Genomic DNA, 14,944 nt, shown 5'->3' with positions numbered 1-14,944 from the left:
AAAAAATAATTTAGATGAAACATCTTTGGGGGGGAGGCATTAGATGATTTAGTCCTACAATATCTGAGATATGCAATTACCTATTGTCTTTTAAGTCATGAAATAAATCAGGGGTACAGATAAACTAAAACCATACTTAAGTTAAAACAGCCCAACATTTATTTTGGAACAAATTTATATCAGATAGTTTACACTGGACATTTAAATTATAATGTTTTTGTTCTGTTTTACTAATTATTTACTAATAAGACAATAATAGGAACAAGAGGATGCCTTGAAATTGTAGGGGTCATAAACCAGGACAGTTTTGGAATAGCCTGTCAGAGGGGTCAGGCAAGTGAGAAGGGCTGCGCTGTGAATGCCATTCTTCCCGTTCAATTACAAAGGCTCAGGGAGGGAGGTGACTCAGTTGTAGGTGCTGTGTAGAAGATCCTCCAGGAATGCAGCACATGAGAAGGATGCCACAACCACACAGGAGGAGGGCTCAGCAAATATGCACTAAAAACCAGCAAAAGCTTCAAGAGAGGTGGAGCTTGGGATGGTGCACTCTGTCAGAGTCCATAGAGATAATCAGCCACCAGACAATGTCTGGGAAGATTATGAAAGGCATAGAGAGAGGGTGGCGGTTCTGGTTCTTATGAACCCTCTTTCCTCATTGCCTTTGGCCAATACACAAGAGAAAACAAAAAATAACACACACACACACACACACACACACACACACACACACACACACAAACACCACATACACACCACACATACATACAGTCATGAATAATTCCAGTCATCGGAGCCAAGATGCCATGTAAGGTCCTAGCAAACAAAGATGCCACTAAAGAACGTACCACAACCTCCATGTAGCCCAAGGTCAGAGAGAACCAACTGAGACGAGGCATGAGGAATCAGGATTGCATGGTTTCTTACGACCGCTAGTTTGTATCAAATCTAAAAGAATGAGATTAACTGTGCAAATAAACAGATGTTGATTTATTAAAATGGAGTTTTGAATATCTGGATAGAAGCAAACAGATGCAGGATTAGACCAACTAGAGCATTTCATCTAGGGGTGATTTAGATTATGTAAAATGCCTGCTTTCCTTCCAGTTAGAAAATTACTCTTTTGCAATGTGTATAACTGTATGAGGGCCCTGGAGGAGGGTTACTGAGGTACCAATACAAGCATGTGCTCAGTTGTGGTTGAGGTGTATGGAGAAGTCAGCCAGTTTCTTAACCTACCTGCCTTCTGTTTCTCAAGGTGGGAAGGAAATGGACCCAGGCAGAAGGCCTCTGAGGTCTGGCACAGACACTAGTCTCTCACGAGCATGGGCTGCCATCCATCCTGCCTATGAAAGTCACCAGGACTTGAGAGTGGCTGTTGATAACTGCTCATCTTCATGAAAGCTTACAGGAAGTTTTACCCAGGCAATACTCATTGGTGGAGTTGTACTCATTTGCATAATGTTTTACATGCTTTTCATAGTACACTACAAATCAGAAGAAACATATGAAGGGCCATGTGGAAGTATAGAAAAGCATTTGGATTTCCCAGCAAGATTGAGAGCGTATGCATATTTACAAGGTATCTATAATACATAGGTTTCCTTCTTGAATTCCACATTCTCCCTATGTATGAATTCTATACATAACCCTTCCTTTTCATGAGGTCATTCAAAGGAAAAGACCATCTACTAAAACTTGAAATAAATGCACCATGTATTTTTTTTTATGTCAGAAGTTTGTGTTTCTGTTCAGAACCGTGTTAATTTTGTTTCTTGCATTATTCATAACTTTTATTCTCCATTTCCTTTGCAATCCTTATAGTGAGTTTTTCACATTTGTGATACCATATACTCTTAGGTCTGCCCAACCTTGCCAAGAACAGTGCCTCTCGAACTTACGTGGAAAATGCGTTGTTCTGTTTTTCACACCGTATGCCTTTGCAGCTTAACCCCTTCGTTTCTTCATAGTAGAAGTACAGTTGATTTAGGCCATTGGCAAAAGCTAGCAGCACGAGGCAGTATATGAATAAGAATTTAAGGATATCCAGAAGCATTCTTCCCAGAGATATCTGCAGAGGCCCCAGGTGAGAATTGGCCGTGAACAGAGAGATCAGACGGAGGGAACTGAAGATGTTTGCAATAGCAAATAAAGCCTCTGCCACCAGGGTGGGGTGCCACATGTCCCATGATTCCCGTGGGTTCAGAGCACTGTACTGAAAAAACAGAAATAAAGACAAGTAAACACACAGGCTGACAGAATCAAATTCAGCTCTGCAGAGCTTTCTAGGGTCTACCTTAGCTACTGTCTAGAGGTATATGCTTTAAGATGGCAGCAGCTAGACTGAGCCACACAAAGACAGAATCCATTCATTTATAACACATGAACTTTAATCCATGTGATGTTCAAGCCCATCCTTCTTATTTTACTTAGGTCCAGGTGTTAAAAATTTCACATGGAATTAATTAGTTCTTGTCTGCTGCCTCAAAGTTTCTGTCTTCATGCAAAGAACACACCTTCTCAGCTTTAACCACCGACTGGGTTTAACCTTTACACTCTTGCCTGAGTGACCTTATAAAACAATCCAGTTTGAACAAGAATAGATGACTATGTTTTAAAATCCCAGTCAATACGCTTGGATAATTGACTGTATTCAGTGTGAAAGGGGAAGAATATTGATAACAATGTAAACACTTTTTAAACTCATCAGAGTGTTCAGTAGGACACACTGTGGACAGAGAATGCGTAAGGAACATTTGCACCCATAACGTACTCATAGACCAGACACAGACAAATACATCTAACCATAGCAAACATTTAGGAGGCTTAACACAAAGTATTGCAGGAATAGGGGCTGAGAGGTGAGGAATAGAGAGGGTCTTGATGCTGACAAAGCTTTCAGAGTCTAGAGGAGAGGAGAGCTTTGCACCAGTTGGGGGTAACCTGATGCAGAAGCCACAGTACCATAACAGAGTCTGTGTCTACCCAGGAACCGACGTGCAGAGAAGCATTCTTAGCGAGTGATCTTGGCTGTGGTTGAAAGCATCCTAATGGATAACCTTTGAAAGCACGAGGCTCTACCTAATACAAGAATCTACACCGGATTCAGAGTCCAATGTCTGGTGGCTGTTATGAAATGGCGATGCTATACAGACATCATCACAGTTACATAGCTACACAGTCAGAGCTTTTTGAGCAATATTCCTTGTATCTGGATTTAATGGTATTATAACGGCAAACTACCATCAAAAGTTACACTAGCTCCTGGGAGGCACCCAGGAGCCATCCCCTTCCATTCTCCGGATAATAAACTCAGGGATCTTGTTCTCCAGAGAATATTTATTTTCTTAAGAAACTTAAAGTCTTTCTCTCCCCAGGGAGAAGACAGGCAGCCAGCTCAGCTGCATCCTACAAATTCTGAGAAATCACAGTTTCCGATTTCCTCTCCTGTGGTATAATCCCTTTGGGCACAGGGCACATCTGGTTCTCATCACATCCCCCACCAGGGAATTGGGGCATGGGGACTGAAGCTAAGCTCCCAGTGTAAATCAATAATTTGTCTGTTTGCTGATCAGACCCCTGGCTTCCTGTCAGAGAACAGAGACATAAACTGTAAGCAATTAGTGCTTGAGTTCATTCTTTTACGTTTTGCTTTAAAATCTCCGCCTGCCACGCGCATACACATTTTCCTGGGCTTCTAAGTAAGCAGTGCACACCTGTGATTCATGCCCAAGCGTGGGTGGTGAGTTCGAGGGAGGCTAGCTTAGGCTCTTTGGTGAGTTCAAGGTAAGCCTGGGCTGCCCAATGAGACTGTCTGAAACTAGAAAGCAAACATATAAACTGGGTGAATATAGTAAATACGCAACCGTATCAGAGTGATTTTAAAAGCTTTGCAAAATGCAATGATCTTTAAATCTATAGAGAATAAGGTATTTGGCCAATGGACAGATTTCCTAACCCTATTGTTGGGTATTAACACGTAGGTTCCAGTTCCTCCTTCCAGCCCACCTCCATCCCCTTGAGCCTCGGTTTCCTGGTGGTGTGGATCCAGGGTCCCCCTAGTTCTTCCTTGACACCCATATCAGCCACTCCTCTGAGCCCACCTCCATTGTCTGGTAACTTCATAACATGCTACAGGGACCCCATAGCTGCCACCTTTGGCCAGGGCCCGGGTAGGCCACTGCTATTCCTCCTTCCCTCACCCACTCTGCTTTTTCTAGGGAGTTCTTATTCCAGGCTCTTCCCAACCACTTCTGTCCCCTTCAGATGGGCTGCCATCCATAGCTAGCCCCAGAGTGTCCGAATTCTGCCTCTGCCTCCCTTTGTGGAGGAAGACCTGTGGTGGTCTGAATGAAGATGGCCTTTATAGGCTCATCAATGCTTGGTCACCAGGGGAGTGACAGTATTTAAAAGGATTAGGATATGTGGCCTTGTTGGAGGAAGTGTGCCACTTGCGGGTGGACTCTGGGGTTTCAAAAGCCCAAGTGAGACCTAGAGTCTCTCTCTCAGCCAGCCAGCAGATTAGGATGTAGCCCTCAGCTCCTTCTCCAGCACCATGTCTGCCTGTGTGCTGCCGTGCTTCCCACAACGATGATAAAGGGCTAAACCTCTGAAGCTTGAAGCAATGCATCAGTGAATTTTTTCATTTCCAGGAGTTTCTATGATCATGATATCTCCTTACACCAATATAACACTGACTAGGACATGACCAAAGTCACTTAAGAGACCTCCAGAGTCAGCTCCTCCCCAATTCTAGTCTACTGTATACCCTACCTACTGTTTACATTATACACCCCAACACTGCTTGGAATCTGAAACCAGAATTCTAACCAGAACTTCAGATCCTGGAGCAATCAGAGTCTGAGCCCCAAGACCCAGAGTGGTCCTAAAACTAAAAATAATAATAATAATAATAATAATAATAATAATAATGATAAAATAAAATAAATGTCTTCAGTCTCCTGGCCCACAGCCTGTCAGAGTTGGGAAATAGAAAACAAAGAATTGAACCCACACTCAGCAACGGTGGGAGCAGATGTCTACACTGAGAATGCTGCCCACATCAGAACTGCAGATGACTAGATCCCAGCACAAGATACAACACCAACACCCAGGACGGTTCGCTTCCACCTGCAGCCAGCACCCCTTTGTTAACGTGCCCAAAACATCCGTTTAGCTCAGCTGCAAGACAGGAACTTTAAAATAAATAACGTCATAAGGACGTTCAGGATCTGAAAGAGGATCTGAATAAATGCCTCCATGAAGACTGTGAAACTTCCTGCCCTCTCATCCCATTTCACACCCTACTGACAGGGTGATTTTTCCCTATTCTGAGACCTCAAATTTACAGACAAAAACCCGACTCTATCATCATCCGATCCCTCCGTTTACGCCTCTGGATTCTAGAGTATGGTGCACCCAGTTCCCATCATGCAATACCAAGCACTTGCTCCTCTCTCTCAATCTCACAACAAAACATCCTCTCTTCCATTATCACAGTGACATAATGACACATCCTAATTGCTTTCCTCATCTCATATCTTACTTATTGATTGTTACATTATTCTTCAAAGGAAAAATTGGCCATGGAGGTATTAACATTCTCCAAGACTGGTATTTTCTGGAGACGATGTTTTCAGTTCTCGACAGCTGACAGATGAAGGCTATATCTTGCATCCATTTGTCAGTAGTCTGGTACTCAGTGCCCTGGACCGACAGACAGTACTTGTGACTGTCCTAGATTTTCTGTTTTGCTGCATTGTCACCAAAATGCCATTCCGTAAATGCTCAGCCCTTTCCTGAGAGTTAATGTAAATTCTAGTAATTCTGACTTTTGATCTGCTTCTCATCTATCAAACCTAAGATGGATATTGAAAGACAGTTAAATTGTCTCTAAGGTACTCATTAGTGAAGAGAGGAGAAACTGCCAAGCCACAGAGTTAGGTAGTTATTAGACAATGACCGTTGTTCCCTTAAAAACATCGGGATCCCAAAGGCCCAAGATGGTAGTCCAGTATTGTAGAATAAAGACCTCCCCACGTATCTAAGATAACCATGCACCTTTCCCCACCCCATCAAATAACTGTTTCACTCTACACCTACTGTGATATAGTTTTTCCTTTAGTCTTCCTTTCTGAGGAGTGTAATTTTTTGAGAACTCCTCTGTTTGTAGACATGAAATCAGCCATGTTCCATGTGGTTCCTAGTGTCTTCTGAAGTGAGCACTGTCCTCTGAATTTCTTTACATTTGAGATTCAAAAATATGAGGAGAAGAGTCAGATACATTTAAGGACACGGTGCAAAAATGTGATTCCTCTGTAGAAATGTGGGCTTCTGGATATAGCTGAGGGTTTGGGAACAGGGACAAGAGCCTAAGCATGTCAGACCCAAGTCATGAAGACTTGGCAGGCTGTTAAGAGCCCATGATGGACTGAATCATAATATTTGGCCATAAGTTCCTAGACTAGAAAAATATGCTAGTTCTTCTTCATGCCCTTCACTAGTTCATGCATATTTATAAAGGCCGAACTGCCAATCAACACAAGTAAAACTTTTAGGTGGCTGTAACATAAAAATGGCTTCGGCCACAGAGGGATCCAGAGTTTCCTCCTCAGGCTCATTTGTTAGACCATGACCTCCAGCTTTGTGTCAATGGAAGATGACAAACCTTTCAGAGGTGGCTGTGTCATACCCTTGAGCGGGATGAGGGGATCCAGGTCTCTCCCTTGTTTCTTTCCACTTCGAGGTGGATAGTTTGTTCAATCCTAAATTTCCCAACATATTACAGAAGTACCATGTGACCCTCTAATGTGACCAAAGACCCTTTCTTTTTATAAGTTGACTGTCTCGGGTATTTGATATAGTAATAAGATCTGACTAGCACATTTCTCATAGGTTACAGAAAAAATATGTAGTAATTTTAATGAATATTTTACAAGGTAAAAAAATTCCCTTTGTACACGTACGTTAATAAAGTAGAAATAAAGACAAGAGCAAGGCATAAGGATTTCTTTTCTAATAAGTAATTCTAGAACCAACAACTAGAATTCAGCTGCCTTCAGAGCCCTGCTGCAAAACTGAAGAATGCCACATACAGCAGTATTTGAGAAGCTGTAAGGCAGAAGCAGCAGTCCTGTTAACTGATAGGGAATGAAGTCATACAGCCAAAACTGTCTATTAAAATGATTTAAAACTGTACCATGGCTGTAAAAATAATTGTTTGTATTCATAATAATTTTTATTGTTGGAACACATTTAAGTTATACAGTGAAAAGTTATTGAGACTTAATCATACCTATCAAAGGACTGGTGCAGACCATAAGAGACAAGCTTGCAGATGGAAGTGGAATGGTTTCAACCCTAGCTTTAAGTAGAAACAAACCAGTACCAGTGAAGTGGAAATAAGATTTGAAATTGTGTCCTGGAGATCAACAAGCTCTTCTGTTTAAAAATAGCCATCGTATGAGGTATGAACAGCATCATAGCCTGAAAGGAAGAGCCCTCAAACCTCATCAGCAAAGAGGAAAGTGACAGGTGTTTTTTAATGCTGTTACTGTGAACATACACGCTGGTTAGTTTATGTCAACTTGACACAGTAAAAGTCCTCAGCAAATAGGCAAATATCAGTTGAAGGATTTCCTTCACTAGATTGGCCTGGGATTCAGTCTGTGGAGCATAGTTTTCCTTCATGACTGACATGGTATGGTGCGGTCCACTGTTGATTCTGCCACCTCCGTGCTGGTGGCCCTGGGCTGTGTAAGAAAACAATTTGAGCAATTTTTGGAGAGCTAGCCAGTAAGTACCAGTCCTGCATGGCTTCTGCATCTGTTCCTGCCTCCAGGAACCTGCCCGAAGTTCCTTTCATGATGGGATGGGCTATGAGCCACAAGAGGAAATAAATCCTTTCCTCCACAAGTTGCTTTTGCTTTTGTTTTGTGTTTATCACAGTGACAGGAACCAAACTAGGACATTAAATGAAGTCAAAGCAAGTGTTTAATGTTTCTATTAGCTCCTCCCATCTTTAAATTCTATTAACTTTGATGATTATTACTGTTTTTCAGAAATGGATTTGTGATATTAAGTAGCTTGCATCAGACAGTACAGGTAGAAAGTGACATATTACACAAGCTGTAGTCATACTATATGCAGCCTTGGTTTCAAAGGCTGTGCTGTCATCTGAATCTTTGATGTTTCTCAAAAGATCAACAGTTTGTGGTAACCTTGGGGGTTTACAAAGTCTGTGTGAGATGAGGTTTACAAGGGAACATGACCTCAATAAGGATTAGAATCCTCTCCTCCGCATCTCTGTCTCCATTCCCCCCTTTCCACCTTTCTTCCCATCCCCCTCTCCCATATAAAGGCTCAACTCATCAGTATAAATGTACATAATAAATACTTGGATTCTTACATATAAAGAACACCTGCATCAGAAGCATCATCATAATCATGAGAGTGAAAATTATCTATCTTACTTGAAGTGTTTTTATGGTAATTGTATTTTAAAACTTTTTGTTGATTCAATTTTCAAAGTGTCTTCTTTCAACTACCAAACTTAGCAACAAAAAACCCAACTAACCCAAAATTTCTAAAGTGGGCCAATGATCTAAATAGACATTTCTCAGAAGATGAAACCCAAATGGCCAATGAGTGCATGAATAAAAGTTTAGTGTCATAAGTTATCATGAAAATGTAAAGAAATCAAAACCAAAGCAAGATGCCATTTATTCAAATCAGAATAGTTATTATCAAATAGGTCAAACATAATAATCTGTGATAAATAAACAGCAAAAGGAGACTATTAAAACTTCTGGTGGGAGTGTAATCCACTATGTCCATTAGGTAGAACATTATCTAAGGAACCTCACAAAACTGAAAACAGAGTACTGTATAGATTCAGCCATTTTTTAGAATAAGAAATGGTATGAGGTATCATAGCAATATGTTTGTTAAACTGACTCCTAATAAGCTTCCATTACACCCATAGATTAATGTGCATCTCAGCTCTCATAAGAGAAGTTCCCCTTTGCAGTAGATAGAAATTAATACAGAGATCCAGAAGGTATAGAGAGTGACTGTAATTCTTGACCCTAGATGGGAATTCCTATATCACACTCCTCTTCCCCAAGGATCAAGAATCATCGTGGAAGAGGCAGAGAATTAAGTTGAGAGCAAGGGCTGGTGGCTGACTCCAATGAGGCAATGTCTTTCAGGCACAGCAGAATGTATCCATGAACTCACAGTGTTTGTGACAGCAAGCAGAAGACAAGCTCAAGCCAGACAAATCCCACCATGGTGAGGGGAGGTGGCCATAAAGTCTCATCCTTAACTGAGGAGCTACTGGCCATTAATAGCTGGTGGGAGAGAGCGAGCCAGTTGTCCTTACGGTTGTGGTCTCTGATTGGTCAGTGATGTTACAGTGGAGGGCCATTCACCTAAGAGTGTACAGGCAGCACACATTAGGAGAAAGAGAGAATACAAAGTTGTGTTGGGAGAGCAGAAGGGTGGATCTGGACAGCACTAGGGTAAGTTATGACTAGTATCTACATTGTATAAAATTCTCAAATAACTAATGAAAAGGTGAGATAATATCAAAGAGCTGCCTGTTGTCTTATGGCAGCACTGTCTACAATAGGCAATGGCAGACCCAGATAATTGACTTACTTATTGGAGAGTAGATAGATAGACAAAATGCAGCACATGTAAAAGAGGATATTGATCATGAAATGGAATAATCTTTTTAAAGAAACACAATGGAACTAGAGATTTCTTCTAAGTGAAATACACCAGACAGAGAGGCATGAAACACCCTAATCTCTCTTAGATGGAGAGGCCAAACATCATCCTGGAAGGTCAACACAGGGGACCAGTGTTCATCACAGGTGGCTAGAAAACAGTAGGGAGCAATTGGTATATGTAACAATAGTAATTGAAGAACAGGTCATGAATTTGCAAAGAGTAGGGAAGCACAGGAAGTATTGGAAGGGAGCGAGAAGGGTAGATATGATGTGAATACAGTAAACATGCATGAAATTCTCAAAAAAAAAAAAAAAAAAAAAACCCTTAAATTTAAAACTAAGTAAAGAGTGGAGGGAGGGAGACACCGACAACCTATAAAACCTCAACCCCAAATTGGTCCTGATTACAAGATGTGCAAGAATAAAGATGGAAAAGAAATTGAGGAAACAGTCAACCAATGACTGGCTCAAAGTAAGACCCATATGTGAGAGCCCACCTCTAACACTATTAATGATACTCTGCTATGCTTGTAGACAGAAGTCTAGCATAACTGTCTCCTGAGAGGTTCCTACTAGCAGTTGATGGAAACAGATGCAGGGACCCACAGTCAAACGCCAGTTGGAGCTCAGAGAGTCTTGTGGATGAGTGGGAACAGGATTGGGTGAGGAAGAAAGATCAAGGACACCATAAGAAGACCTACAGAGTCAACTCACCTAGGCACATAGGGGCTCACAGAGATTGAAATACCAACTAAAGAGCACGTTGGGGCTGGTCCTAGGCCTCCTACACATGTGTAGCAGATGTGCAGCCTGGTCTTCATGTGAGTACCCTAATAATTGGAGTGGGGCTGTCTCTTCGACTCTGTTGCTTGCCTTTGGATCCCCTTCCCCTAGCTGGTCTGGTCTCAGTGAGAGAGGATGCACTTAGTCTGCTGGGAGTTGATGTTGTAGAGCAAGGTGGTACCCTAGGGATGCTTCCCCTTCCCTGAGGAATGGAGAGAGAATAATTGGGGGAGGGATTTGTGAGTGGGACTAGGAGGAGAGGAGGGGGAAACCTGCATATAAAGTGTATAAATATGTAGATTAGTAAAGACAAAGAAGAGGAGGAGGAGAAAAGAATAGAGAGAAAAGGAGCCTGGGAAGATTGATAATGGCTTCCAAAGTACAAATTGTCTGATACTGTATTGAATGCTTGACTCTTAGAACTATGTGTGTGTGTGTGTGTGTGTGTGTGTGTGTGTGTGTGTGTGTGTGTTGAAGGGCCTTAAAAGTAGGATTTGGAGGCTGTAAAGAGAAAGAAATGATGAATATGTAAATAGTAATTGCCCTGATCTGATCAGTACACATTCTAGTTATGTTTTAAAATAATAAAATAATACTGCATTCAATACATATGTATAAGTGTGCAGTTAATAAAGTTGTTTTATAATCCCAAACAATAACAAAAAGATGCCAGGCTTGCTTTTTGTAAGACTAATAGAAATTGTATTTCTTCAGTGTTTTGTTAAATATTTGTAACATTTCAACTGAACCATGGCCAGAAACTCTAACTTCTTCAAATTTAGGCAGTTTTGTTCCTATGATACATGAATATTCACAGAGAATAAGAACATTGTTTAGAGCTACACAAAGTGCATAAGAACTCTCACGTATGCTTTTTATTTTTAGTGCAGATGATAAATTGCATGTATTATGCATGTGGCACCCAATCAGAATCTATTCTTTATTCTTCCTAAACTAATTCACTAATCATGTTGTAACAAATTCTGTTTTACAGGAGATAAAAAGGAAGAGACAAAATAAAAGCAGGCAAAAGGAAAATTTCATACTTTAGTCTAAAACAAGTCTCTCAAAAGTATAAAGATCTCAGCTGTCATTGTAGAATTAAATGCTTTATGTAAATTATGTAGCTGTGTTGAGGCCTGCTGCACACCCTGCGGGCTGTGTGAGATTTCAGACAGACAGTATCATGATGAACAGGACAAGGACAAAAAAAATTCCATTCTGCTCCAGTCACACCAAAATGTTAGGTCAAGGTGAAATAAGCTTTTGAAGGGTAATGTTTTGCTTTGCCCATGAAAATGTGTTTACTACATCTTATAAAAATAAGTGTTGTTTGAAGAAAAAAATTACAATAAGGTAGAACTAGAGTTAAGGAGCTATTTCATCTTGAGGCAGCATTGATTAGCAGACAGACAATATGGTGGTAGCTTTGAAGTGTTCATTACAGCGATTCTGGGATATGCATTGTTTCTGTACTTCAGCCCTATAGATAAAATAAGAAACTGAAAAGTACCACATACGAGAATCTCTTAATAAAAATTAATAGCAACTGAAAACGTGCCTCTAAGGATTAGATGTATGAATGCATCGTCAACAATGTGAAGAACAATTACCTTTACAAATGCCACAATCTTCAGGGAGATTGTTGCCAGGTACAAGGAGTTCATCACAAAGTCCATTAGATTCCACCAGTCGTGGATGTAATCCTGGAGTCCACCATCCCACATCTGTTTAATCTCTCCCCATATAAAGCCTGCAATTGTAGAGAAATTCACCATAAGCGTGGCTTTCAATCTAGTGACTTTCACTAACAAAAAATATATGCAACCAAGTAATCTCAGAGTGAAGCCATGAACTGTATGTTAAACATAGTAAATTTTATTGGTAATTATATTGACTCTGAAACATTTTTAAGACAGAGGTCACTAAGCTAATTCTAAAAGATTTTCTCTTTGAGATTATAACATAATTACATAATTTATCCTTTTCCTTTTCTCTACCAAAACCTTTCCATATATCCTTCTTTGCTCTTTAAAATTCATAATCTCTCTGTTCATTAATTATTGTTACATAAGTATACATGTGTGTGTATACATACATATCCCTACGTACAACCTGCTCAATACATATATATCCATCCCTATGTACAACCTGCTCAGCCTGTATCATGTTACAGTATGTGTGTTTTCAAGATTGGTTCTTTGGTATTGGACAATTTGTGCTCGACCTTTCCCAGGAGTCCGTAGTTGCCCGTAGTTGTGCAGGGCCACGTGGGCTTCCCCCCATCTGCTTTACCATATCCATTGGTGTCTTGCTTGCTTGGCTCATTCACCCTTATAGCCACAGATAACTGTAGTCTTCACCCACCTTCAAGAAAACTTCTCTTTGCAACTCATGGAGCTCATTACAGAAAGCCACAACCAATCAAAATGCAGAGCTGTGGAGCCCAGTCCCAGTGGATACAGCTAGAAAGCAGCCAGCACTGAGGCTCAGGGAACACCGGAAGAGTGGGCAGAGAGATTCTAAGGTCCAAGGAATCAAGGGTTTTGCTGTGAGCCTGTGTCTGTCTCCTGGTAATGTCAGAAGCTGCACCCATAAAAACCTCACAATATCTTTCTCTATTTCCAGGGGATCCACCCCCGTTTCTGGACTCAGAAGGCACTGCAGGCACATGTATACATGTGCAGACAAAATACACATCCAAATAAGATAAAATAATAGTCAAGTCTTTAAAGCCTTTAAGTTTTTTCATTCTCCATGAGTACGTTTTTATAGAAAATGTCGTAGAATGTTCTTATAAACATGTTTTGCACTATATTTTTCTCCTAAGTCAAGTGACTTAAAAACTGATGGGAAATAGTTTATCTGGGGAAAAAAATGAACACTTCCCTCTAGTCAAGTGATCAAAGAATATAACTTTGATACTTTATGCAATTGGTACTTTGAGGGGTCACCTACCAATCTGTGAGAATGGATGCTTACAGCATTCTTGCCAGTTTACTAAGTACCACATACAGGACAATAGTCTCAGCCAGACATCCGGTCCAGGATCAATATAAACTCATATATATATATAAAACCAGACTTTATTATTACTTTCTGTCCATTGGTGTTCTGCCTGCATGTATATCTCTGTATGAGGGTGTCAGAAGCCCTAGAGCTGGAGTTACAGAAAGGTTTGAACTGCCATGTGGGTGTCAGGAATTGAACCCTTGTCCTCTGAAAGAGTAGCCAGTGCTCTTAACTTAATCATTCCACATATTTCTATGTCCTTTTCTAATAGAAAATATTACATTGTATAATTCTCTGGAATACATATAAAGTATTTATATAGGTCATTATTTTATTCCCCTAAATTATCTTATTCATTAGTTTATTAAAACAATGAACAACTATTTTTAGAACCTAATGAGAGCTTTCAAATGATCTAGCACTATGAAATATTAAAGCGATAAATTATTGCAAGTGCATTCATCGAAATAAATGAGACTCGTGTATAATAATGGTACCGTGAAATGTCACATGTAAATACCATGTTTGATAGCTGCTGAGAATACAGAAAGTTAAAAAGATTATAATTGCTTTTTACTGAATGCAAGAAAAAGTCAGATTAACTATAAATATCATAACTTGTCACATCCCCATAAGAAATGTAAGAAACGAAGAGCTGTCAGATTCATAGAGAAGTATGACATTCTTCCAGTATCCTGGGAGAACAAGAACACGGGGCCAGGGAGATGGCTTAGTGGGTAAAAGTGTTAGCCTTCACAGACACTGAGTTCAATCCTTGTAATCTATGTAAATGCATTGACATGGTAAATAATCCCAGGGGCCCCTAATCTATGTAAATACATTGAGGAGGTAAAACATGTCAATAATCCCAGGGGCCCCATGGCAAGCTGCGAGTTAGAGATGGATTGCTCAGATGCTCACAGGCCAGCTCATCTGAAATGTGAAGCCCTGTGGCAATAAACAAGAGAGATTCTGCCTCAAAAATAATGTGGAAGACAGGATCTGACACCCTCTGCGTCTACTCCACATCTCCCCCTCATACTCAAGAGGCAGATTAGACTGGCAGCCTAGAACTGCAAGGGTTCCTCATGTGGGCACAGCACAGGCCTGGTCCAGCCATCTCTCATATAAGGAGCAAAGTGCTTACTCAACCTGAGGAAGAGGCAAGACATAGTCCTGGGAGTCAGGTTTATAAGGACAGCCAGTATCGTGGATTGTGACTGGAAGGAGATCAGGAAACTGCCCCTGCAAAGTCTGTCTGCCATAGAGTGAGGGCACCAGCCCCATAGACCTCAAACTGTGGAGCTCACACAGAGGACCCATCATGGCCCTGGATTGGAACAATCCTCCTGCTTCCAATGTAAGCGCTAACTTTAATGTAGGGTTGGGATTCTAGCTGACACTTTCAAGAAAGGAGA

General features: G+C 40.7%; 1 protein-coding gene across 6 annotated transcripts in view; it reads right to left on the bottom strand.

Moving 5' to 3' along the window:
• The window catches only part of TRPC4 (transient receptor potential cation channel subfamily C member 4), a gene marked incomplete at both ends in the record, with an annotated part of 121,791 nt that overhangs the window by 22,917 nt on the left and 83,930 nt on the right, over positions 1-14,944 (bottom strand). For all 6 annotated transcript variants that reach the window (XM_080929284.1, XM_080929285.1, XM_080929286.1 and 3 more), the window contains 2 exons: positions 1,899-2,212; positions 12,128-12,267. In XM_080929284.1, coding sequence (XP_080785410.1) covers positions 1,899-2,212; positions 12,128-12,267 — 454 coding nt within the window. The remainder of the gene's footprint in view (positions 1-1,898; positions 2,213-12,127; positions 12,268-14,944) is intronic.

This window comes from Micromys minutus, assembly GCF_963924665.1.
Source record: "Micromys minutus genome assembly, chromosome: 15".
NCBI lineage: Eukaryota > Metazoa > Chordata > Mammalia > Rodentia > Muridae > Micromys > Micromys minutus.
This window is presented reverse-complemented; position numbering and strand designations above follow the sequence as displayed.